The 27,551-nt window shown below is 29.7% G+C and overlaps 2 protein-coding genes and 3 long non-coding RNA genes across 13 annotated transcripts; 2 read left to right on the forward strand and 3 right to left on the reverse strand.

Annotated features, from left to right (window-relative positions):
• Window positions 1–2,628: 2,628 nt before the first annotated feature.
• LOC105680371 lies at window positions 2,629–6,035 on the reverse strand. Its single transcript, XR_002946088.2, has 6 exons — window positions 5,863–6,035; window positions 5,269–5,755; window positions 3,580–4,675; window positions 3,057–3,090; window positions 2,763–2,968; window positions 2,629–2,670 (listed from the first exon to the last, which is right to left on the reverse strand). It is a non-coding gene; the product is annotated as an uncharacterized LOC105680371 (long non-coding RNA).
• Window positions 6,036–6,203: 168 nt separating this feature from the next.
• Window positions 6,204–6,630, forward strand: LOC117151308. The gene is made up of 2 exons (XR_004461124.1): window positions 6,204–6,349; window positions 6,575–6,630. It is a non-coding gene; the product is annotated as an uncharacterized LOC117151308 (long non-coding RNA).
• Window positions 6,631–8,217: 1,587 nt separating this feature from the next.
• On the reverse strand, window positions 8,218–18,953 carry LOC100748686 (phosphatidylinositol 4-phosphate 3-kinase C2 domain-containing subunit beta). Of its 6 annotated transcripts, XM_024365606.2 has the most exons (27): window positions 18,831–18,953; window positions 18,551–18,714; window positions 17,861–18,108; window positions 17,567–17,776; window positions 17,230–17,467; window positions 17,084–17,134; window positions 16,638–16,899; window positions 16,336–16,556; window positions 16,150–16,255; window positions 15,911–16,069; window positions 15,596–15,825; window positions 15,424–15,523; window positions 14,906–15,325; window positions 14,619–14,820; window positions 14,308–14,481; window positions 13,978–14,238; window positions 13,710–13,898; window positions 13,371–13,596; window positions 13,151–13,297; window positions 12,817–13,065; window positions 12,309–12,745; window positions 12,080–12,236; window positions 11,232–11,467; window positions 10,917–11,117; window positions 9,811–10,007; window positions 9,488–9,735; window positions 8,218–9,395 (listed from the first exon to the last, which is right to left on the reverse strand). In XM_024365606.2, the coding sequence occupies exons 3-27, from the start codon at window positions 18,106–18,108 to the stop codon at window positions 9,222–9,224; spliced, it is 5,343 nt and encodes a 1,780-aa protein (XP_024221374.1). In that variant the 5' UTR covers window positions 18,551–18,714; window positions 18,831–18,953; the 3' UTR covers window positions 8,218–9,221. The 6 variants fall into 6 exon arrangements, with proteins under 6 accessions (XP_024221374.1, XP_012237473.1, XP_012237474.1 ...); XM_012382050.3 differs by having other exon boundaries at window positions 18,630–18,950; XM_012382051.3 differs by having other exon boundaries at window positions 17,230–17,464; window positions 18,551–18,950.
• On the forward strand, window positions 10,255–11,610 carry LOC117151319. The gene is made up of 2 exons (XR_004461142.1): window positions 10,255–10,372; window positions 10,441–11,610. It is a non-coding gene; the product is annotated as an uncharacterized LOC117151319 (long non-coding RNA).
• A 1,124-nt stretch (window positions 18,954–20,077) lies between the features above and the next one.
• LOC100748807 (probable cytochrome P450 6a13) lies at window positions 20,078–27,313 on the reverse strand. Of its 4 annotated transcripts, none has more exons than XR_004461133.1 (6): window positions 25,587–27,308; window positions 24,663–25,233; window positions 23,119–23,340; window positions 21,860–22,111; window positions 20,981–21,370; window positions 20,078–20,359 (listed from the first exon to the last, which is right to left on the reverse strand). XR_004461133.1 is itself a non-coding variant. In XM_012382053.3 (6 exons), the coding sequence occupies exons 2-6, from the start codon at window positions 25,920–25,922 to the stop codon at window positions 21,204–21,206; spliced, it is 1,548 nt and encodes a 515-aa protein (XP_012237476.1). In that variant the 5' UTR covers window positions 25,923–26,801; window positions 27,116–27,308; the 3' UTR covers window positions 20,699–21,203. The 4 variants fall into 4 exon arrangements, 3 of the variants coding, with proteins under 3 accessions (XP_012237476.1, XP_024221377.1, XP_012237478.1); XM_012382053.3 differs by lacking the exon at window positions 20,078–20,359 and having other exon boundaries at window positions 20,699–21,370; window positions 25,587–26,801; window positions 27,116–27,308; XM_024365609.2 differs by lacking the exon at window positions 20,078–20,359 and having other exon boundaries at window positions 20,699–21,370; window positions 25,587–26,801; window positions 27,178–27,304.
• Between the last annotated feature and the right edge of the window lie 238 nt (window positions 27,314–27,551).

Here is a 27,551-nt window from a genome sequence, read left to right on the forward strand (position 1 = left end):
ACCCTCGGTTATAATTAGTTCTTAGATTATCGAATGACAATCAAATTTCTGATATTTTACAAAACACGAATGATGTCAGAAACGTCCAACGTTTGCCTTAAATTACGAAACACTGTGAATATCGGCGTATTTGTGCACGTCGATTAATGTGTTGAATTACAGAATTCGAAAATTGTAATTAAGAGACCAGAAAAAAAAAGAAGATGATAAAAAATATATGTATATATATATATTATATTATATTATATTATATTATATTATATTATATATATATATGTGTGTATTATATTATATATATATTATATATATATATATATCATATTATATATATATATACATATTTTTTTTAGTTATTTGTACATCATACTAGGTACTAGTATGTACTAAGGGGCCTCATAGAAGATCGTTTTTGTATATATATCTTAAAAATTTTTTAAATATCGCTTGTACAAATTAGACAAGCTAAGATGTTTAGCGTCGATTCTTTTAGTTCTTTTTTAATTTATCTTTCCTATAAAAAACTTGGATACTCCTTTCTATTTTCTTCTCTCTTCTTCGCCAATCGTAAGACAAATGAACGAATATTAGAAGAATGAACGGAAAATTCTTCGATCTTTTTTTCAAATTACTCTCGTTATATAGCCAGAACTTCTCTGTCGTAAATATGATTGTTAGGTTCTCCAAATACTTTCTAACGAAATGATCATTATGGCATGATCATAACGATAGATAGTTTTGGGCCACCTTATGTATATCTCATGCTTAACGCATATTTTAAAACACCTTTGTCAAATCTTAAGATGAGAAGTTACACAGATCGAAGATCTCATATTCGTTTTATCTCATCCATTTGTTCAGTTATACCAAATACATCAATAACATTGTATTAATGTACTTGTAACGTATCACCTCGTTACGAATTGTAAATAGAAAGGAGTTTAGCACGCTGACAACCCCTTTGGTACGCATTACGCGTACGCATTGCGCATTACGTCGCAAACGAAAAGAAAAGAAAAAGGAAATTAAAAACATTTCTCGTACGGAAAGTAACAAAATTCATGTGTAAATTGATCTTCTTTTCCAATCGCTTATTTCATGCAATTTTCTTTATACAATTTTACAGTACAAAAATATCGAATATATTAAATTTATGATATGATTCAGCACAACGACTTTAGAGAATTTTTAATTGTTGATAATAAAAAGCGACTTTCCGTCCCGTGTTATTATATGAAGTTTGAAAAATAAACTTTTTCGCTATAATAAGGGGCGTAATTTCTTTCTAAACAAGTACCATGCATTTTGATTAAATTCGGAATTGTTTATGAACTCATTTTGACATTAATACAAATTTGTGTTTTTACACTGTGTTAACATGTTGACATGCAGAAAACGACAGAATATGATTTTTACAGTGCAGATGTTCTTCTGTTCTCACCCTGATTAATAACAACGGTAAAATTAACACTTTCGTGAATTATAATGCAAGATATCTACCATCTAATATCGATTTTTCAATTAACAACAATAAGATTAATCTTAAGCATGTTTTTATACAAAACGAAGTTTTTCTTTATAATTTAATTATTCTTATTGATTATGTAGGACCGTGATACAGAAGTATCTTAATTAATTATCGACTGATTATTAATAATTTTATGAATTAATTAGATATTTATTGAATTATTAATAATATCACTATTAATAGTATTATCAATATTATTATTACTATTATTAATACTATAATAATCACTATTAATATTATCAATATTATTATTATTATTAATACTATAATAATAATAATAATAATAATTAATGTTGTTACTACTGTTATTTTTACTGTCATTATTATTATTTGAATTAATTATTTTCAAGCAATATTTCTTCTTACAAGCTTGTCTTTATATACTTAACTTTTAAGATAAAATTCACGAAGTGTATTGTTATTAATACTCATCGTTCCTAATTTTTACGTACCCCAATCTGAGAGAAAATTGTGTAGTTACACACGTGCCATATTATCCTAAATTCGCTAAGTCACACAAGTCGGGAGAATAGAGGATCGAAAAGTAAACGCGATAAAACACGAAATTTTTCATTTTTCATTCATCGGCTCATGCTATATACAGTGGTGAGCGTACGAATAGTTAAAAGAAAATGTTCACCCATAAATTCAATTAATTACGTCATAGAAAAACATAAAATAACTAAGTGTTCGATCATATCAAATTCGCATTTAGCAACCAATTCTGAAAATATCATTCAGAGGATAGAGGCTTAATTTGTCTTTCGAACGGCTCAATTATATTAAATTGCATTCGATTTAATATATATAAGAATTTTTTCTCCTATTTACATACTAACACCACTGTATGTGTGTGTGTATGTATGTATATATATATATATAATATATATAATAATTTATATATATATATATAATAATTTTTATATATATATATATAATATATATATATATTATATATATAAATTATCCCATTTATAAATCAGTTAAAATATCCTATATAGCATTTTCTTCACTTTCCAAAATGAAGGTATTAGCCCCTTATTTCTTACTTTCGAAATAGAGAATTTATATTATACAGAATATGAGATTTTTAATCAAATTCTAGGATTCTTGAAATTCTTCAAATTCTTCAGATTCTTCAGATTCTTAAGATGTTCATATAACAAAGATAGATATGATATTTGATTATATGAGGAGAACAATATAATAATAGTATAATTCTATAAAATTTACCTACCTACGTAGGTGAAACATGCCTTAGAACATAAGAAAAGTTAGCATGTATTGTTGTTTCTGATCATGGCCAATTTTAATCCTTCATTTTTATTACCATCTCGAGAATCCGCGTCTGGACTTGTTTTTCTTCTCGTCCCTTTTTCCACTCTTTTCGTGTTAACGCGTTTTATGCTGGCTTTACTGCTACACGTTTTGAGTTCATCGGTCCTGAATATTTCGAATTTTTAACGACAATAAAAGAAACGAACGATATTTGCGAAGAACAGAAAATGAAAATTTCCGCGGTTTTACGTACCGTGTACTTTTAAGAGTGTTTGCAAGCTTGTAATCTGTAATTACGACGTTAGTATAAATATAGAATGTGTATGCGAAGAAATGGCAAGATTAGTCGTAACGTATTCTACGGAAAATCTCATATGGTTTATGTGAAAATACATTTACGTAAGCATTTCTTAAATTATTCTATATAATAATTAATTATCATAATATATACTGTGAATGTTATATGATCGTTAAGCCTAATATTATTCTGATATGTGATCATTATACATTGGTCATTTCAAAGTACACGGGTATTACGTTCACAAAGTTTAGTAGGAGACATTTTATTCTTTAGCCAGTTTTAGATTAATTTCTTTCATTTCTCTAATTTCTTCAATTTTTGTAAAATCGTTAATTTTATTTCATAACCAAATTATTGCAACAAGGGGTCAGATAACGAATAGGATTGGAATATTTAAATTGTTTGTAATATATATGGCAATTAATACTGTTACACATTATTACACGGTATTAACAATATCTAATCGTATAAATACCAATTGCGTAGTCCAAATATTTGTTTCTTTTCAGACCAATTTATATAGGACCATTCATTTTTAACGATTGTCGTATAGATTAATAGTCTCTTCTCTAAAACTATTAAATTCCGTTATATTAAAACTCGAAGATCAGGGTCATAAAATGTAGAATGTAATACATGTACACCTTTAAATTGATATAAAAACGATCGTATGTTACAAGAAACATGTTTGTACACTCTTGGCACACGACTGACGCGATATTTGAGCTTGTACTCATTTATATATTGCTTGTTAACGGGAATTTGCAAATACGTTATAAATAAGTTAGAAATACAAATCGTTAACGACCGGTAATTACTGGAATTCTACTAAAATTCAACAAGGTCAATTTTCGATCGTGAAACGCTCTTGGAGATCGTCAAATCTGTAGAATGGTAACGTATCATTTACGACCTGACGATTTGTTTGCGATACAGAAAAGTTCCTTGGTTTGTCTCGACGACGGCTCTCGAATGGCTCTCGTTAGATCATACATAAATACAAGCATAAAAACGTGTAATGCGGTTTATGCGAATGGCCAGGCAACGCGGTAACCGATTCCAAAGTGTGTATTCAGTGAATACTGAGAAAGGGGGCAAATAAAGCAAGACGAGACGAAGCTGCGAAGGTGGCAACGAGTCCCATGGGAGCCCTCAACTTAACTACCAGATCGATGTCCAACCCCGACCACGCTTCATCCCCTGAAACCAACCCCTGCTGGCTTACACGCTACCAAGTACTCGTTCCCTCTCTTCTCTGTCCTCCATCTTCTACTCGTCATATTTGTTTTTTTTTTTCGTTCTTCATTTCTTTTTGTATATACATATATGTATTATTTCTTGCGTATTCCTTTTTTATGTTGTATTATGATTTTATATCCTTGTTCTTTTGAACAGTCTTCTTCTAAATATTGTTTATGTTTACGTGTACTTTTCCTCTTGATATGTTTGTTCGTCATCATTAGTTTACTTGACTTCGCTTTAGTCTATTTTATCCGTTTTTCGTCCTATTCGCTGTGTTTCTTTTCTATCTCTTGCGGTTACGATATTTTCCTGCTATTTTCCTCACAAACCTATCAACTGTAAGAAAAACATTACTTATGAGAAAATCGTATATATGACTAAACACTATGTATAAATATATGTACGATAAGTATTAAATACTCTTTAATATATTTAAATTAGCATATGTTTATCTCGATATATTCTCTACAAACCCTTTTAACTCAACACAACTTCAAACTATATACATGTTGCTTGCTTCCAACAACCTCTTCTCTATATGCCACAATATCTATGATTTACAATCTTTACTGCACAAAACGAGGAAAAAGGAACAGTCTAACCTAAAGATCTAAGCGTAGAAATCCAGGATTCCGTAAACTTCACTAAGCACACAAAGAAGTTAAAAAGTGCTTCCTCTTTCTTCAAAACTCACACATACAATTCTAATCATATAACCACAAGCTTTTACCATTCCCATACATACGTATATACGTATATACTAAGTTTCACAGTATCGCGCCATGAAATAGTAAAAATCAGGATCTGTAGAGGAAGATAAAAAAGGAAATGAAAGGGATGCGCAACGTCTTTGAAATTGTAAAGGTACGTCGGCGATCCTAACGTAATTGGACCCCGAGACGTAACAACGTTTCACGTATACCGAGAAATTCCGGGGGATAGCTTTTTGTTCGAGTTGCGTTTCGGTCCAGTCGGTCCAGTCGAAAACACCAAATAGATACTTTTATGGGGGGCTATAAAGTTCCTGAATCGAGTATCGATGGTTCCAAAGGGGCTAATCTGCGGATGAAAACTGTAATAAAACGTCCGACCTGCGTATGTATCTGAAATCCTTTTGCAGTAGTACGCGCCCTTACTTTGAGCGCTCAGGTAGCACCCTGACCTGAATATTTTCCTAAAGGAAAACATATACTGTTCCCCTGTTTTAGGTTAGTTTGAAATTTTACGAGATCATACACCTTGCGTTTCTATACGCTTATATACGTATAAATATGATATCGAAGTGACGTTTCCTTGATATAGAGCAAATCATAACCTCGGAATGACACTTTTGTATAACTTTAGATTATTTTAATTGTTTATAGCGTTATTCTGTATGATTTCGCTACATAATCACTTCTATTCTTGAACTGAAAATTTTAAAAACATTACTTTGGTTCTAAATGTTTCAAATGAGAAGAAATTCTATAATTTTTTAGGATTGCATACAATATATATACATAATTGATAAACTCACCGCTTTGAATTGCAAGCGGTGGAAAAATCCTATGGATCCACTGACTGTTTTACCCGGTCGGTATTTCAATTTCTCCGGTAAAATATCTCATATGAGATTTAAGTTTTTCATATCTTATTTACGATCAAATTTATAACAATACCTTTTTCCTATATATTGTTCCACATATTATTTTTGAGAAATAAATAAATTTTCATGTATTTAGTCCCAATTTTCTCCGCTATGAATGTTGTAATCTTATTCTGCGCTATAATCGGTAATGTGGAAAATGATAAAAAGATCGATATCACTAACGAGGTACAGAATAGATCTGATATTCAATACTTTTTGGTGTCATCTTTTTGACGGTCATCTGATGTTTCATACTGTTTCCTTATGAAATTAAAAATAATGCAGAGAACAGAACATTTTGCGCAATACGTATTTAACTTCTGCAATACGTATTTAATTGTACTCCAATCCCATTATCATACAACAGATTGGAGTGGTAATTTTTTTGATTATCCGAATATTATAAATCAATTTTTATTTTATTGTTTGAAATTAATTTCATTATTCATCGAGTTTTCGCACACAATTTAATTAAAACTTAATATTAGAATAAACTTATTCAATCAAACTCATCTAATCAAAAATACTAGAATAAATCTTACGCTATGTGTTAATACATTTCGCAATTTGTTAATAAACTTTATTCTTTTGTATGTTACAGAATCAACTTTGCTATGACACCAAGGAGCTGCAATAGGGGAAACTGCTCCAGTAAATCAAAAAACCGAACAGTAGTTCGCTTTAAATATCAAATTTTTAGATATCGAATTTATCGTTCCAAATTGTCTTGGTTTAATGTCAAAAATGAAATAAAGTTAAGTAATTTATAAAGTGCTCAATCATTGATAAGGACTTGTATTTGAGACTTTATATGTAGTAATAAAGGACGACATTGACTAATTCAAATATTACAAATTCTATATGCTACGTAATGCATTAATATAATACATTAATAACATAATGTAAATAAATAACACAATGTAAATAAATAACACAATGTAAATAAATAACACAATGTAAATAAATAACACAATGTAAATAAATAACACAATGTAAATAAATAACACAATGTAAATAAATAACACAATGTAAATAAATAACACAATGTAAATAAATAACACAATGTAAATAAATAACACAATGTAAATAAATAACACAATGTAAATAAATAACACAATGCACATAACTAACACAATGCACATAACTAACACAATGCACATAACTAACACAATGCACATAACTAACACAATGCACATAACTAACACAATGTACATAACTAACACAATGTACATAACTAACACAATGCACATAACTAACACAATGCACATAAATAACACAATGCACATAAATAACGCAATGTAAATAAATAACGCAATGTACATAAATAACGCAATGTACATAAATAACGCAATGTAAATAATGGAGATTTTGTAATGAAAAAATAAAGTTTCAAAAACCAGTGGGACAGGTCATTTTATACTTTGACCTTCATCGTAGGGGAGAGGCTGGCTTATGTAAAAGTTCAACTTTGTTTTTCATGGCTGCAGATATCAAAGGTGACAACAGTGCTCGCGCTCGCACACCTCGGGTGTCGCAGAGCATTAACAGATACAAAAATTCTTGGCAATTATACCGATAGGCCAGCAAGACGTTGATAAATCGACATCATAAATGTAACATCTATCCTGCACTTCATCGGTGATATTAGCACTGACGAATCTTTTATAATGATTGCTATGTTCGCCGTGGAGAATTACGGAGGGCGTAAAAAAGATTCTAGTTTGTTGGCTGATCATGAAAATATTAAGGAAATGATTGAAATCCAATATTGAATTATTTTTGTTTATATTTATGTCACATGATTAAAGAAACAAAAGTAAATTCAAAATATAAATAAATTATTCAAATTTACATGATTTTATGTCACAATGTAAAGATTATAGAAAGCACATGCAAAAGTATTTTATAATGCAGAAGCAAAAAGTTTGAGCATTTTATTAGCGTAATTCCTTTCTCACAATTATATTAAAAATTTTTGTAATTGCGAAGAAACGGTGCAACTTGTACTATGAAATTATCTCATTGTATTTTGAACATATTTATAACGAAAGATTAGATCGAAATTAATTACATTAATACACTAACGACAGAAGACTAGAAGAAATGTAATAATAGAAGAATTATATTAATTGTATTTTGCGCTTTGTAATATTATTAGTTTCATAATAAATTATGATAGTCAAATTGTTCATAGTAAAGTTCCGTAATAAAATTCTTCTATAAAATAAAAGTGATGGAAAAATATTAATGTATTACATGTATAATCAAATTAATATTTAACAATCTCCCGTCGATAATGTATTAACACAAACTTTCATTTTCGTTATAGTATATACTCTTTATCTAAAGAATCAACATAAAATATATTCACAATACATAGACTGATTACAAAACATTTATAAATTTTAAAGCATATTTACATAATTTCATTCTCCTTTTTCAGGATAAAATATCCCTTAAATACACACCAACATATGCAATTTTCCCTTTATATAGATTTTGCTATTTTATATAAACATATTTTGATTTTTATATATAATTTAAAAGTTTTATACGAAAGTAAAAAATGTCTCCCCTCTTCACTGTAGGCAAATAACTTATAATCGAGCAATATTACGCACTTATAAAGATCTATATTGTTACATCTCGCTATTTAGGAAATCTTGTATTTGATTTTGTTACAATAGAGTAGCACAGTAAAGTTTTAATTTACAATTATTAATATATATCATACTTAGAAAGTGTCTCTCGGTAGAAACAGCATAAAATATCTTTCATAAGAACCTGTTTATCAAATCCTTATTAAGATCCCAATAAAATTTCCTATTGTAAACTTACCGGTCTATGCTTTTTAATAATTTCCATCAAATACTTGTAAAACAAAATTCAAATTCATTACTTGTCATATTTTGGCAATTTCTTACAAAGGCAGAATAATTTTATGAAATATGCCTTCTGTTCATGTGCTGTTACAGTGTTACAATTGAATATGATTTTATATGTATAATGGATTGTACGACGTTAGCTAACTTTTTAAGAAACGCCTTCCCTAAACATGAAAGCATGTATCAATGTCATTCATAATGATACATAAACACTATTTTTTTATTGCACTATTGCGTGCATAGTATAGAAATGTTATAATTAGTATTGTGCGATAGAATTACATTTTGTTTACTCTTATCGAGAACAGATCGTGAGCATTAATAAATCGTTTCATTTGTTAATTAGTTCATTGAACGATTCATTCATCGAATACTTCCAAGCGAAAACCACTCAATTGTTTCGGTTGTTAAATCAATACGTCCAAGAGGTAAGCGTATTCCACCAAGAAATTCATTTTCTTGTAATGTGTCATGATTCCATATTGTAGCTTCCAGAGTTCTCTCTTTAATCACGTCTAGAGCCATTCTATATTCCAACTGTGATGAACATATACATATTATACATCCAAGAATTTTAACTTAACTAAAAAGAAACAGCAGCTACTGATTTGTTTATTTAAATTCATTACCATTTCCATAAACGAAGGATGACAATTTTTCTTTACAACTTTTGTTTTCCGCTTTGTCTTTTTTGTAGGATCAGGTTTAAGGTAAACTTTAACATATGTATTTGGTTCCTGACAATTTGCTACTTTGGGTAATCCTCTTGCATGATAGACCATCACATAAAATGCTCCACGTGTATAGTGAAGAGACATCTTAATTTGTCCGTTCTGCACATTATCTCTTACACGTTTTTCAGCCCACCAATTGCCAACTAATAAAAAAGATGACAATAACATTTACAATATCTTCAAATATTAGATAGCCATATTGTGAAAAAAGTGTATACCTTTTACTTTACGTAAATGAATATCTGCATTTTGTTGATCTCTCAACAAAGGATGAAAGAAAGTGTATACTAAATCACTTTGAGAAATTTCTGGTGCCATCTTGAATAAACTTACAAGGAATTTCTCAATATCCGCTCGTCGTTTATCAGCAACTTGCTTTATGTTAGATCTTCCAACACTTATACCACTTGGTAAGCTATGTAAAATAAATATCTATTTACATTAATCATATAATACTATTTTTATATTTTACAAATAAACTGTATCAATTTTTCATGAATTATGACTAATTACGATTACTCATGAAGATAAAGTAACATCTAAATTATTCTTGTAAATTTGGCTTCAAAGAAACTTTTTTTATATCAAAGATACTAGTCTGATTAGATAATACGAAATATAAGATAGCACAAAATTCTGATAACATATTATAAAAATCTATCAAACAATTCAAGTAGCAATAATAAAACGCATTATCATTTTATGTTTACACTTATTGAAGTTTGTACTATTGATTATACATTTGTTTGAAGTATTTGAATATACATTTTACACTAAAAAGTAGGTATGTACTATTATCAAATTAAAAAATATATATACACATAAGATTTAATTCTGCATTGTTTTAGGAAAAAATATTAAATTAAAAATGGGTATTATTAAACGTTTCCGTGCTCAAGTATTGATACAAAAAGCTTCGTCTAGAAAATCGATTGCGCCTGAATTTTATCGAAGAATATCACAAACTGCATCACAATCGCAGAAAGACATAAATAACAATATAAATAACAAGAAAACTGTTAGCATTGATATTAAACAATCCAAGTCTTCATCCTAACAATAAAGAAATAAGATAAACTAATAAATGATTTCATTGGATTCAATATGTCGAATAATCTAGACTATTAGACATAAAATCTTCTGCATGATGTAGATAAATTAAATTACTATATATGTATAATCTCTACAGATATGAATCACATATGATATTATATGAATTATTATTAATATATTGTTGTTGATTAACAACTGTAATATGTATTTTAATTTATACTATAAAAATCGTGTCATAACATAAAACTGCAATAAAATATATTTTACTTACCTAGCAAGTTTTGCAAGAGGAAAGTGAATGCACAACTTTTGATAGAATTCACAAAATTCCTTATATGATCGGAATAAATAAGTAGGATCTGCATGACCTTTTCGTTGTATACGCAAGATATACATATAATATTTTTCAGGATCATATCGTTTTTGGTAGCCGTGCACTTGAACACTTGTTAACTGACCTTCCTGCTGCATTCTACAGTGAACATATAGACATTTTTTAAATATTCAATGTGCTTTAAGAAATATAATTTTAAATTTTTAATTTACATTTAAGAGCAAATATTAAAAAGTATATTAACAAACTTACGTATATGTACGTGGTATAAAAGATAATAATGCTCCATCATTATGGTCGCCCGAAAATCTAAGTTGTGCTAAATTATGTAGAAAAAAGTTGAACTGTGTAAACCAACTTTTAAGTGAACTTTCTATCATTCGGGCAAATGTTGCAGCTGCTTCAGGATTTGTTTGCTCTGGAAGAAGAGCTTTTTGTACGTAACTAACTGCATCCACAGTCACACCAGGAATGCCAGACGAAGTCATCTGTGAATTTGTATAATTATTCATTTTAGATTTGTTCACAAATTCTTTGATTTCAATGTCACTAAGCTTTTGTTGTATAACATGTGATTTATATAAATCAGTCATGTTATTTTTTTGAAACAATAAATCATCCATTTTTAACACCTATGCCCTTGTCTGTTAAAATGATTTATGATACAATAACTTCTACGATATTTTTAAAGTTAATATTATAACCGTTTGTTATTAATATATTGTTTGTCGCTTGTTTGCTTTACGCATAAATGATTAAAACTGCTGCATTGTTCGATATTACGGAACCTCAGACGATAAACGCTAATTAACTACGCACTGTATATAGTTTAGCGTGATAGGCGGACCACTTTCTGATAAAACGCGTGGATAGGTCCTTCCGTTGCGGTTTTATTGTTGTCATAACACAGTAATGGTTTAAATTTTAATACCGGCAAAAAAGTTCAAACTATTTTTTTGCCTTTTAATTCAATTTTGTAAACAACTTAGGTCTTTTATAGTAAACGAATAGACTACTGTTTAATAATATTTCGATATAAAGTTTTAAATTGTAATGACACAAAATCCTTAACATATACAATATAACAGGAATAGACGTACCAATCCAAAAAGATGCAGAATTAGATTTCCATGCTTCCGCACTACATTAAATGCTTGGCAACACAAATCCACGAAATGATGGAACTTGGCTGATGGCTTATCTCCACCATTTATAACATAAGCCATATCAGATGTCAATACAAATGGTGTCCTATCCCTAATTAAAAACATGAAAGATTATAATTTAGTTTTATAAGTAGTGAATATATATAAATAAGGATACATTTACCTTTTAAAATTTCCAAACATTTGAGCATCACCTAAGAATTTCCCAAAATCAATATGAAACAGATGACCTGATGTTTTTAACATAATATTGTCGTTATGTCTATCACAAATTCCTAAGATATAGGTAGCAACACTATAACCCGCACAAGATGCAGTAAAGTTTTCTACCGCTCGTTCATACTCCAACTCTGAAGGATTATGTTTTGCCAACCATTCGGCAATAGGTCGATCTTTAAATGATCCAGTTAGGCCAAACTCAACCTGTATTTTTCTCAACGTTTCTGCATTTGTAACCATTTCTATCATCCCACGTTTGTATCCAGTAGGTACGCAAGCAAATGTTACCATTTTAAGATCAAGACCTTCTTTTAACCAAAGTTTATCCATTATGCGCATCATTTGAAGAGTTAACATATCTTGTTGTAAATCATCTCCAACCTTCAAGATTATTTTAGTATAGAATAAATCATAATAAATTATAGCAGTAGGTATTTGTTAATTGAACATACTTTAAAAATCGCTGGACAAATTACATCATCACAGCTAATAAAGTTGATTTTCAATGGAAGTGTAAATGATGGAAAGTATGAGCAACTTTGTACATTTATACCAAATACTTGTTTACTAGGAGACAACGGTAAACAGGTGCCATCATCTTCCATTAATTGACAATGTATATTTTGTAAACCAATTTTGAGCGCATCTAGTCGTAATGATTCTTTCGTTTGCTTAATATTTTCCGCTACTTCATATAAATTCTACAATATTATGAGTTACACTGTTAACATTTGCTAATTTATATAAAAATATACGTTAAAGAAAGAAGGAGAGGAAAAATTTTACTTTAACGAGTAATTGTTGCGTAAGAAAACTATTTCTTAGTGCATCCCCAATGACGGCTAATAACGCTCGTAACATCAATTGTAACCTTCTATGATAACGTGCTGAACTAATATTTTTATCATCCTCTGGTGTAGTTTCAGCAGAATTCTGAAAATAGAGCACACTAAATATACTTGTTTAACTTTCTAAAGTAAAAGAAAATTATTCCAATCTGAATTACTTGAGGACTTTGTCCTGGTAACGCTTGCGTTAGTAACCAATAGATGTGATGAGCTACCCGCGGAGAAAGTAAAGCTCGTTCTAATAAAAACTTTGTAAGAGGGGACGTTTCATATGTTTCGTGCTTTAACGCTTGTAATAATTGAGGTAAGTAATCTACAAGTTCATCATTACTCAGTTCTCGAATCCATCCAACTGCCATTTCTCTAACTTTCATATCTGGAAAACTATAAAGTATCTTTGATTAGTTGTACAATTATCAACAATCTCACATACATATACATATATATATTTAGAACATTGGAGCATATATATTTAAAACATTAAAATATATATATACCAAGGTAACAATAATTGCAGAGCTTGGACAGGAGGTAAAGGACTCCAAATTCTAAGAGATGCATGAAGATCAGGCAAACATGCCCAATCCCAACTATGTGCAGCTAAAAGTACTTTAGGTAAAGCTTCAGGTCTATTGTGCAAATAATGTCGTTTTTCCCATAAAATTTCTCTTTCTTCAACAAGTGGTCTATTAAAAAGTTAATTAATTAATTAATAGATATCAATAGTTTAGTATTAATATTTGTAATTAAAAAATATATGTATACCTTGAAAATGTAGTTTGCTGTGTGATATCTATTAACAATTCTTGTGTGTTCTGATCCAATGAATTAAAATCAAGAGATTCTACATCATAATCACGTAATTCTGTAGGAAATAATACTCTGCCACCATAATCAGGTAATTCTACACCAATAATAGCATGCGTATCTCCATGAGGATGAATCCCAGCTGCTGGGGCAGGGCCTAATCTTTTATCAGCAATTGCTGGCCAAAGTGACAAGAAAAAGCTTCCTTGACTCATAACTCTGTAATTAAAAATATAAAAAAAACATATAGTAAAATACTTTCTCACTTTAATAGATGTAATCAATTACCCTTCATAATCGAAAAATTGTATAGCTCCCCATCCCAATTCTTCTTTTTGCATGGTATTTTCTGCTGATGAATTAGATTCATGATCAGTAGGTTGCAATGTACGACCATATAAAACTAACACTAATCTTGCTTCTCTTGGTACTTGACATACGCTTATCCCACGAAATTCTAGCCTTTTATACAAAAAAGAATATATAGTAGTAGTTAATTTTATTATTAATAGTAATAGAAGTAATAAAATAATAGTAATATCTCTCATCAATTAAAAGTAATAATAATGTTATTTAATAGTAGCTTTTAATATTATTACCATGAATTAAATAAAATTCTTGGATGAAAATTAGAACTGACTGCCATAGGTTCGGATAAAACTGGATTTCCAACAGGTCTTGTTCCATGAAATATTTGAGCTGCGATGATATAATCGTCATGTTTCCATGATCCTGGCAGTCTATGTAATGCTCCAACACGAACTAGGATGGTATCTAATACCTCAGACGATATTAATGTATCTATTATACAAAAATATAATAAAATTAATCATTTCTATAATTCATTATCTGTTAAAATGAAATTTTATAATTCTAATGTTCTTACTTGTTGGAATTTCTCCCCTGCTATTTAATTCAAAATCAACCCTAAATGCATGACAGTAAGTTTCTACAAGATCTTGAATTGCATCGCGAATTTTTCGACAATGAGATGCAATAACATCTGGAAATTTTGTTCTTAATGTCACTACGGAATAATCACCATCTTCATGCAGAATTTCTGGTTTCTTGCACTCTATATTTGTTGTATGAACTTGAGGTAAAAATTGACAACATGCATTTACGAAATTATCAACAGCTTCGGTAATTTCAAATGTCTCTATGTTTCCCATTAACGCACATACTGCTTTTACCGCTTGGACAACACTACGGGGTTGCAATTGTGGTAAAAGACTGGAACCATGATTAGTAGTTGCTAAATGTATGGCAGCAGTTTCCACACGTTCCATTTCTTTTTCTACAGTTTCTACAATTTTTTATATGAAAATGCGTAACTATTACTTAAATATGTCACATTTTTTTGTATAATAATAATTTCATAAAAATTATTTTTTGTTTTCATACCTAATAAAATAAGAAGTGTATCGTAAGAAATAGGTTGTACTGGTTCATTTGGAAGAATATCTTCTAACTTGAGACATTGATCACGATTATCATCTTGAAGCTTTAAACAAAATTGTATATGCATAACATTAATTATTAATTAAAATATCCTTACATTCAAAAAAATACTTACTGTTCGTGTTATAGACCGTTTTATTTGCGCTTTAGTTAGGATAGCTAATTCAATATCTTTTTCTAATTTGATACATTGATGTATATATTCGTACTGAGCTAAAGTTGTATTAGATGCAAAATATTCTGCTAAACCCCATACCCTCAGACAATATTTCTCTATATTTACTATATCTTCATCTTCTAAGGAACAAGCGACATTAAGAATAACATGCTCAACACTACAATTTACTGAAAAAAGATGTGTTTTATATGTTAAATTGTTGAAATTTATTTCATAAATTTTTTATTATAAATTCTATGTGTGTAAATTTACCATCGCATGTAAAAGAAATGGACGGAGTATTTTCGTCAGAATCCATTAACTGTGGATGTACAACTAATTTTATACTTGTGCCTTCAGGATATAAACTTTCCATCATTGGACTGATTACATGTCCAATGTTTGTACTGGGATCATTGAATGGAAATTCACCTGGACATATTTTGTCAATTAATATACATGTATTGTAAATTCTATGAAAATACTAAATTGTTTACTTATACTTTACTAACTTCGAACAGATTTGATCATGTCATAGAAAGCTCTAAGATCGCAATCATGAAGTGATGGTCTAGTTTTTCTCACTGTTACATTTTCATACAAGCGTGTTTGTCGTTTCTGTGATATGAACGATGAAGATTATTAAAACTTTAGTTATCAATTATTTATTTAAGTAATTAAACATTTAGAATATTTACTCTTCTATCTAAGGAAGTCCTTCTTCTTTCAATAGTATTCCAAGCTGATGAATTTCTAGGAGGTAGTGGTGGTGGTGCAGCTGGAGATACTGCTGGAGATTTAGCAGACTTTTCCACAGCAACATATACTGGATCTGAATTAACACTTTCATTTGTGCTATACATGTAATCAAAAGGATCGAATGGATCATACACTGATCCACTCACTTGCGATTGTATTTCTGCTTAAACAAATCATATTATTATTATTAGATATTTATATAATTACTTTATTTTATTTATAAATTTTAACAAAATATTACCATCTTTATGTCCCTGTGTGCTATCATTCTGATCTTCAATCTTAACAAGTAATGGATCAAATGCTTCTAGTACACTAACCCGAACATTTGTTTTATCATCTACTTGATCAAAAGAACTCAAATCTATAAGATTATTATTTGGCTTCTTTTCTATCACTTTTAATACATTCAGCTGTTCGTCATCCATACAAAATGTAGGTTTTTGGACACCACATATAGAAGGAGTAATACTTGGTCTATAATTCATAGGTAGTGGAGGTATCTGCAAAAAATTATTAATATTTATTCTTAAAAAAATGATGAATATTATTGAATGTTTGTCTTTTAAAAAATTTCTTTAAAAAAAAGTTATAAATAAACTTAAAACTAATATTTTTATACCTGACATTATTAAATTGATAGTTGAAGATATTAAACTGAATGTAAGATTTATACATAATATATACCTGAGAATGAGTAAGAAAAAAATTTTTTAAATCATTAAGATTCCATGCAGGCTGCAAGAATCATTAACAAAATTATCGTTACAACAAAAAAAAAAACATATTCCACATTAACCACTGAATACTAATGAAAATATTATGATATTTACCTGTGGTGTTATATCAGGTACATTACTGTTAATACTACTAGATCTTGACATAACAGGACTAATTTTTGGAGTTCCTGGTGTACAAGGTGCAGTGGAAGATCTAGGCCCTGGAGAAAGTGATTGATATCGGTAGTCTCGAGAATGATAACCTGCAGAACTGGTGCTACGTGACACTCTCCCTTGTTTTTTCAATAATGAGGGATGAGTTTCCCATCTTGGCTCTACAGTCGCTTTTCTGCTATGTGAAAATAATTATTCATTAATAACTATTAATTAATAATTCTCCAATGTTTTTATAAAATTTATGATTTGTCAGAGTGATTAATTGTATTCTTACGAAGGTGGAGGTGGAGGTGAACAATAATCATTTAAATTATCTTGCTTCACTGGACTTGTAAATGTAATCAAATCAACAGTATGTTCTTGACTTGTGGTGGCTGTTGTTGAATTTCTTCTAGATGGAACTGGTGGCGGTGCTAATATCACAGCATTTCTAGATTGATTAGTATTACAGGAACCAGGCCTTGGCCTACTTCTACACTGAAATCTATATAATTTTTGTTATTATAAATTCATTTTAATTTGTGCAATAAATATATGGTAAAATAAAAATGATACAAATTTCATTTACTTTTCGGTTTGTTGTGTGTTATCTCTTTCTGATGAACTACTATGTACAGTGCTGTTTCCATCACTCTGTGGAACACATTGTTGCTGAATATTATTAAAATCTGATCGTTGCTTTTGTAACTTAAATTTTTCTAGTGCCAAACTCTCCAAACTCATTGCCTGAGCAAGTTCTAAATCCTCTTGGAATTGACGTTCATAATCAATCACCGCAGATCTTTGAGTACTTGTATTTCTACTGTAGTGTGACATCTAAAATTAAATTAAAAGCTTGTTACCACATTATAGAAAGACGGAAGCGTAAAGAAAATTAATATATATATGTACGTATATTCAAGATGTAAATATGACAAACTAGTATGAGTAAGCTACTAATAATATAGACACAATACGTATATTTTAAATATACTTTAACCTATACCTGAAGTGCATTCACATAAGTATTTTCATACATTGTTAACGAAATTAAATTAAACAATAACATTAATTTATTAATACAATAACATAGTTTTATATTATTATTATATATCTTACTAATTTACACATATATATCTTAATAACGTAGTTCTATGTATTAAAATTATGTGATGAACAAGATAAAAAAAGTATATCAAAAAGAAATTTCTCAACATTGGCTGTAATTATGTATCACATGAATTAATAAAAGTGAAAGAAACATATTGTTGGTATAGACCTTATCATTTAAAGGGCTGCATTATCAATTTAAAGTTCCAGGAGTATTATGCGTCTAGGTAAACAGATTTACGGCTCACCCTAGCATTATTTTCAGCGAAGTGTCTCGCTGTTGAAAAATCTTCAAGCAAAAGACCAATACAGTCTGAGAAAAAGCACTGTCACCTAATCAAGGAAATGACATTTTCAATCGTATAATTAGCTGTCGTGTACAAACAACCTACTGTACTAACTGTACACACGTAGATACTATGTGTATACAAATCGAAAAGTGCACTGACTTGAAGCTGCTGCCACGGATAGACAATGTACTGGTAGAGTAGAAGTAGAAGACACAATAAGTGTATCGTATGTACATACAATGAATGTATCGTATATACGTGCACGATACGTCTTACAATCAATACAACGATGCGATGTAACGAAAGACTGGTTATGGTGCGGATGTAATTGAAAGTGGTGACGGTATACAGTTAGGTTACATTAACTCTTTCCGGTGTATCGACTATTTGGATGGTTAATCTATTTAACCTGAACGGCGAACCTTATTTGATTAAAGCTGATTTATACATGGAACGCGTAGGATTGTTTACAGTTAGGAGTATCTATCTATCTATCCATCTATATATATGTATATATATATCTATATATATTATTATATATATACAATATATATACAATATATACATATATATATATATATATACATATATACATATACATATATACATATATATATACATATATATATATATATAATATATATATATATATATATATATATATATATATATATATATATATATATATATATATATATATATATATATATATATATATATATATATATATATATATATATATATATATATATATATATATATATATATATATATATATATATATATATATATATATATATATATATATATATATATATATATATATATATATATATATATATATATATATATATATATATATATATATATATATATATATATATATATATATATATATATATATATATATATATATATATATATATATATATATATATATATATATATATATTATTATATATATACAATATATATACAATATATACATATATATATATATATATACATATATACATATACATATATACATATATATATACATATATATATATATATAATATATATATATATATATATATATATATATATATGTTAGTAATATGTATAGCTCTATATGTGAACCTTCTTATGCGAAAGATTATGTCCGTTAATTTTATTCTTTTTTAATACAAGATGTCTAGTTGTGGTATAATAGAGAAGAGGATAATTTTGTGGGAAAAAATAAGCCGAAAATATGGAATAACATTTTTTCATATGGTGCTTAATTTTCAAGAAAATAAAAATTGAAAATTTGTCAAATTGTGTCAAGTAGTGTCGATACATTGGATCACGCGTCCCGATTTTATGCATATAGATTGTCAAGATCGGTCTTCGTTTGTAATCGGTCTGCTAAACGAAACATTTGATCTCTTTCTCATATCGGTTATTTATTATCTATAATAATAACACATACACAGATTCAGATATTTGTCGTGTATTAATACACGTATGATATTTATTATATTAATACATTATAATGTCTAATGGATAAAATGTTTACAAAAATATAAATGTTTCATTTGTGTAATAATATCATTTTCAAAAATAGTGCAATAACACTAACTATAAATACGACCCATTAAGAATGTACAAAGTGAATTATCCTGTTCATAATTACTAATAATTATAAATATATTACTGATGGTAACCTAAAATATCACTGAAAATTAAATGTTAGTAATATGTATAGCTCTATATGTGAACCTTCTTATGCGAAAGATTATGTCCGTTAATTTTATTCTTTTTTAATACAAGATGTCTAGTTGTGGTATAATAGAGAAGAGGATAATTTTGTGGGAAAAAATAAGCCGAAAATATGGAATAACATTTTTTCATATGGTGCTTAATTTTCAAGAAAATAAAAATTGAAAATTTGTCAAATTGTGTCAAGTAGTGTCGATACATTGGATCACGCGTCCCGATTTTATGCATATAGATTGTCAAGATCGGTCTTCGTTTGTAATCGGTCTGCTAAACGAAACATTTGATCTCTTTCTCATATCGGTTATTTATTATCTATAATAATAACACATACACAGATTCAGATATTTGTCGTGTATTAATACACGTATGATATTTATTATATTAATACATTATAATGTCTAATGGATAAAATGTTTACAAAAATATAAATGTTTCATTTGTGTAATAATATCATTTTCAAAAATAGTGCAATAACACTAACTATAAATACGACCCATTAAGAATGTACAAAGTGAATTATCCTGTTCATAATTACTAATAATTATAAATATATTACTGATGGTAACCTAAAATATCACTGAAAATTAAATATTGTAGAAAGTAACACTAACAATTTTTGATAAATATTCATGAAATATAAGAATAAAAAAAATAAAATATAAAAAGTGAGATTAAAATTGTCCTACTGGCCGCATTAATACTAAGGTAGTTAATAATATTGATAATTTCTTTGAGGTATTTTAAGTACACAACAGACATTGGTGGTGTTCTTTTTTAAATTTTGCAAGTTTAAGAGTATTGTATGATTTTAAGCCAGAATCCTTTTTCGCTAGTTGTCACGAGACTTCGTCTACTAAATTTTATCGGCGTTATCGTTCTCTCGCATGTTTCCACTCTGTGCTTTCTGAGAAACGAAATTACCCCCACTTTGATTTGTAGCAATGCGAACCGCATACCTGAAACAAATGAAGTGCCGTTAATATAACGATGTAATCTTTCTGACGTCATTTGATATAGTGTACTTTAGGTTATTCATCCCTAATGATTTGTTACAAGTTGTGATCTATACTAGATCGCAATAAATCATGTTAGTATCTCACTGTAGTATGCTACGATATTGCGTGATAAATGCAAAACTAATGTATAATTTATATAATTGATAATAATGACTTAAACGAGTTGACAAACAGCAAAAAATGCATTTAAATTTTAAATTTCTTGTTCATAAGTAAAGATATCTTTTTAAATGGAATTTTGTGATAGTTTTTTTTATTGCTTCTCATATTTAAATTTACACAGTGGACAATTTTTCATCTTAAAATATTTGTAGTCTATGATGTTCACTATCTCAAAAATAATTTTTTAAAAATATTATTTATATATTTTTGAACGTTTCAGCTTATTTTTAAACAGTAAACTTAATTGAAATATAATATTTAATATACCTATGCAATTTCGAGGTCCCTCGCCAAATGGAAGATACGTATAAGGATGTCTGGTTCGTTTATTTTCTTCTGTGAATCTTTCGGGATCAAATGTTGCTGGATCCGGGTAATAATCTGGATCATGGTGAAATCCATAAATCGGTATGATTACCCGCATGCCTACTGGTAATTCAACCTTACTTCCTGGTATTTGGTATTGGTGCTCGCATCTTCGGGATAGCATTGGAGCTGGAGGATATTTCCGTAGCGTTTCTGAGAAGAATTTAGTAGATTACACTATGTTTTCAATAATATTACATTAAAAGTTTAGATGAATTTTGGACATAAATAATCATTTAATAATGAAATTCTACTATAATAATAATAATTCTATAATAAAATAGTTTGTTTTCCAGCATTTGTTTCCTAGTTTATTATAATAAATTGCAGTATTACACCTATAACTCTGATATTCCGTAATTAACAAAAATCCTTGGAGGAAAAATAATTTTTTCTTTAATATTTCTTATTTCAATTGGTTCTTTTAGCTCCTAATTTTAAAAACTTTTTTCATTTGTTCAGTTAAATCAATATCCTGCTCAATTTAAGCACGAAACTCTTACTATTGAAATAACGTGTATGACGAAAACAATTGCTTTTCGCGTGGAGGTGTTAAGTAAACAAGGCCAACTTCGTCTCTTTTTAAATCGTTCTATTTATATCTCACTGTGGGTGGAATAAGAACTTAATCAATGACACAGTGCAATTGAAGGTCATAGTAAAACACAAAAAGATTACGATCATGAGGATGAAGACATGTATACATAAACACTTATATGGAATATCAAATCTGAATAAAATCTGAAATCTGTTATAAAGATCTATTGCCTATTTTATCACTTAAATTTTCTAATCTTAACAAATTTTGTACGCCAAGTCATTGGTAGTTATAACAAGGATAATTGTAATAAAACTTATGGCATACTTATAATTGTTATGCTTTGTACTAGTAATATTTTATAAAGTAACTTTGATAAAATAATTAATTAATTTTGTTAAAAGATCGAGAAATTGTTGAAATTCTAGTAATATTTCGAGATAGATATTTTCGAACTTTCCAAAGAGATAAGTAACTTGAAGAAATCGTGAAACTAACGATGACAAGCAACATACTATATCAACACAGCAAATAATAGGAGTAATCATTACAAGAATATCTTATGACACATTTCAAGATATGCAATTTACGTGCAATCAGGTCAAAGAAAATGCATTTATACCTGCAATAACCATATCAAGATACTTCATGTCTTGGATAGCATCGTAAGACAGTTTGCCATTTCTGCTGTCAATGGCGTCTTGTATGTCGCGTCTCGTTTTTTCCTGAATTTCTGTATTTAACGCCAACTCGTGAAGACAGAAAGCTATGGTGTTCGAGGACGTTTCATAACCGGCAGCGAAAAACACAAACGCTTGCGCTGCAATGCTGTTCTCGTCCAATTCTATAAATAACGATACTATACATGATAAAGCATGTGGACAAAAAATTTCTTTATCGGTCACCAGTTTGATAAACTTTCAATATGAACACTGCTAATCGTAAGAAGAAAGCTATTCTGTAATTTTTGATCGCTAATTGTGAATCGTGAATCGGCATAATTACGAATTAGATTATTATGAAACGACGTATTTTGGAATATTTATGGAAAGGTATGTATAGGGAAAATATAATTTTAGACATTTTTAAAGTAAATAAAAAATAAATAAGAAATTAACAAAGTAATTTTGGATTGCTTTCCAAATATAAAATCTTCTAATTATTTTAGACAATACTAATTTTGTTAGAAAATTAATAAATAAGCTATTGATATACGTAACATTGTGAGGTAACCAACGTTAACTGTGGATTCTAATTACGAATTGATAAAGCTCCTCTTATACGTAGTTAATGAAACGTTTCATTAAAGGAGCTGCTACATTTCACTGACATTACGTGAATCTTGCAGCGGCCGTATGAATAAAGCATTTACTGTCAATCTTATCCTGATTAATTTGTAACAAAATGCTATCGTTTGTGGTTAGTCATTACAAGTACTGGAAGTGTACAGCAAATAGTTCACTTATTGACTGAAGGAGACTTATCAATTATATAACTCTCTTCCTTCATTGATACAATTAAGTTATTCAGAACCGATAGAAGCCAATATAGAGCAAACGCTAACAGCAGCGAATACATTACATTTATCGATATTTCTTTGTATAGTGTCAAGTTTATTTACACGAAAAATATTAACTGATATAACAACTTTCTAATAACAAGTATAGTTGTACAAAAAACATGCAAGTTACTTGGCATTGGTCTGCCAAAAAAATGTGTGTCGCAGTGAAACGGTGCAGCAGTATCAAGCACATACCAGACCACATGTTAAGGCGAACGACAACATTTCTCTCGTAAAGCGTACGATTTATCTTCGTATAAAGTAATCTATATAAACGATAGGAGCAAGCCGATACACCCATACGACAGTTTATTCTGTTGCTACTTGCTACAATTTCGCAAAAGTTTTTGTGTTTTTCGTCTTCGAATTCTACCTATTATCATTGGGCTGTGAATGTTTATGCGAATGTGCATTTTTATGAACGTAATTGAGGAAATGCGTATTCCGTGCATTTTATCAGCTTTCTACGTTATTTCATTTTCTATATTTATGTTGCACTTTTAAACATTGTGTTTATCTAATTTTCTATACTACTCATTTATTTCCCATAAATACATAAACATCCACAACTTAAACACTACTAATCTCCATATTTATCAACATACCTATCTCTTCAGTAATTTTCTCATCTTCGTCATTGCAAACTTGTCCACTTCCACACTCATCCAATGATCCTTTATTTTTCAATTCAATTAACAGGTCCATAAAGTCGTGTCTCTTAATACCATGTTCCTCTCGTTCGTTAATCATCTGCGACACTACATTCTTGAAAAATTTGCTTACCTCAGGATCTATCACTTGAACATCCAAAAATTTGTACAATTTTGGCATGGCTGTCCTGAGCATTCTCCAGAGGGTAGCTGTGTAACTTGGTTTCGAGAGTTTCTTAGCAGTCCTGTGAAACTCGGATTCCTCATCGGTGAGAGCATTTATTTGTATGCCAAAAGCACAGCTGCCAATGACGTCTATCGTAAATTTCGCCGCTAGCTCGCGAATCTCAAATGGACGATGGGTCTCGGAGGACGCGTCGATTAATTTTTGAAACTCCTCGCCGCACTCGGCTAGCAGGTAGAACATTCTTTTCAATTTGCCGGATGAAAAGGCTGGGGTCAGTTTGGATCTTAGGCTCTTCCATCTTTTCCCTTCTAGGTTGAACAAGTGGGCGGATAACGAGTTCTATGAAAAGGTTATTCATTTAAATTAATTATAATTTATGTTTTTCTATTATGTATTTTTATGTATTATTTTATGGTTATTTCAGATCTATTCTAATATTCTGCGTATATCTTGTTACAACGTACGTCGATTTTTAATTTTGCATTTTTTATAAATAATCTATATCAATAATAAGATCCTAATCTATTTTGTATTGTTATCGTTAAATATAACTAAATTTTCAATTTTAAATTCATTCAAGTTTTCTATTAACCTTAGCAGAACGAAATTTGTTCTCATATTTAAAATACTTATCATGGTTAGAACCCGTTATGGGCACGACCAATTTACATAACAAAACATTTTCCTTTTACCTGTGAGTTTACCGGTATTCCACGGTTCGTGAAGCAAGCGAAGCTTTTCACGCAAATGTCTTTCACGAGATCTGGGTCCCGTAGGATCAGTACAGGCGACATAACACGGAACGCTCCAAAATACCTCTCGTCTTTGAACCACTCGTACATATCTTTTATACCTTCTGGTAACGATTTTTGGAACAATAACAATGACGCAAAATTTCCAAATAATACTATAGGTTTTCGGAAAGGGACGCCACGGTTCTTCCAAAAATCGAATGTCGACGTAAAAAAACAATATATAATACCTAGCAGTAATCCTAGTAATAGAAATTGCTCCAAAATATTCCACATTTTGAATTCGCTACAGAGTTCTTTTCGAAATACAAATATAAGATTATTTTTCCAAATCAATAACTATGACGCTCTTCTGTTCCTTCCTTATTTATAAAATTGAGCAATATATTCGCTACATGTCATCTCATAATCTTCGTTGTTTTTCTGTTTTTTAAATAAATTTTCGTACACCATATATATATTTGAGATCAAACATGTAATTGGTATAGCAATCTTTTACGAATGTATTATGTGCGTTATATTTTCATATTTTACAATCTCATTAGCATTGTAACGAAGTAGCTATGAGACAAATGTTTCATATAACGCGTACAATATAATACATAGCAATTGTGTATGGCAAGTGTTCTGATACTTTTATGAACCGCGTTAAAAGATTCTTTCCTTTTTTGATTCAACAGTCGTATACATAATGCATTACGTCTGGAGCGGCGGATATCGGTTCAACGTTATCGTCGCGAGGTCAACAGTATAAAACAAAGGATTACTCGACGTTTGTCGCGGCAGTTCTCGAATTACGCAGTTCGATACTCCGATCGAATCCTTGGAGTTGTTTATAGAAGTACACTTGTCGACTGACTCACGAACACAGTATTTGCACTCTCTTGTTTCTCCCAGTGAAATGTCAGTGATGAACGCTCGTTCAACTGTTCACTGTTCGCACGCGCAACTGACGTTTCGTGCAAGCACGTGATTATCAGGCTGTCGAATTCAACGTTCAAATGCTAAGCGAGCGTTAATTCGTTCCGTTTAACACCATTTCGAATATTAATATCGTTCCACTAATCGATTCTTGTAATTTTACTGCGTGTGCATTTTATCGACTTACACGTCGATTTTGAACGTCGAATCGAGATGTTATGCTTCCTATGATCACTGAAACAACGTATGTAATTTTAAAACTCCCTACAAGCTGCAATTGTTTATCACTTTGAATTAATTCCACACTTTTGTCTATTTCACGTATACAAAACAACGTTAGTTTTTAGGCGGAAAGAATATAATCAACAACATAAATTCACAACAATTCACTATCGAAGTTACGCAACTATAGACGATTGTAAGATGTATCGGATTTAATGAGGTTAAGGCATACTGCACAAGTTTGAGGACAACAAGAAGAATAGGAAAAGGAAGAAGAGCGAAAGAAAGGAAAGAAGAAGAGGGAAGAGGACGCCTATCGTTCTCACCGAAAGCTAACCTCCCACCGACTGGAAATCATGAACGTACGCATGCACGCATTTATAGAGACCTTGTGCTCCTGCTCCGGCTCGGGTTCGTATCCAAACTCATGTTCCGGTCGAGAGCCGCTCGTTTATCTTCAACAGCTTTTCGTTCCCTCTCTCTGCCACCCGGGGATAATTAGCCCCAAGACGTATGCTCGTTTTTACGCACGAATTTCCGTTTAAAAATGATCGATATCATCTTAAGTTTGTATAGCTTCTGTTTGCGTGAGACCTTTTATTCATCGTTATCGTTAATAAACCGAGCCTATCAATTACTATCTTTTAAAAACGCTGTATTATATTGCTGTCACAACGGTTAAAATTTTGATGTTATTATATGAGAAATTCTTATGGTTACATTACATGGTTATGATTCGTTAGTATCGTTGTTCTTTTAGAA

Source organism: Bombus impatiens, unplaced genomic scaffold (genome assembly GCF_000188095.3).
Source record: "Bombus impatiens unplaced genomic scaffold, BIMP_2.2 scf_0142, whole genome shotgun sequence".
NCBI lineage: Eukaryota > Metazoa > Arthropoda > Insecta > Hymenoptera > Apidae > Bombus > Bombus impatiens.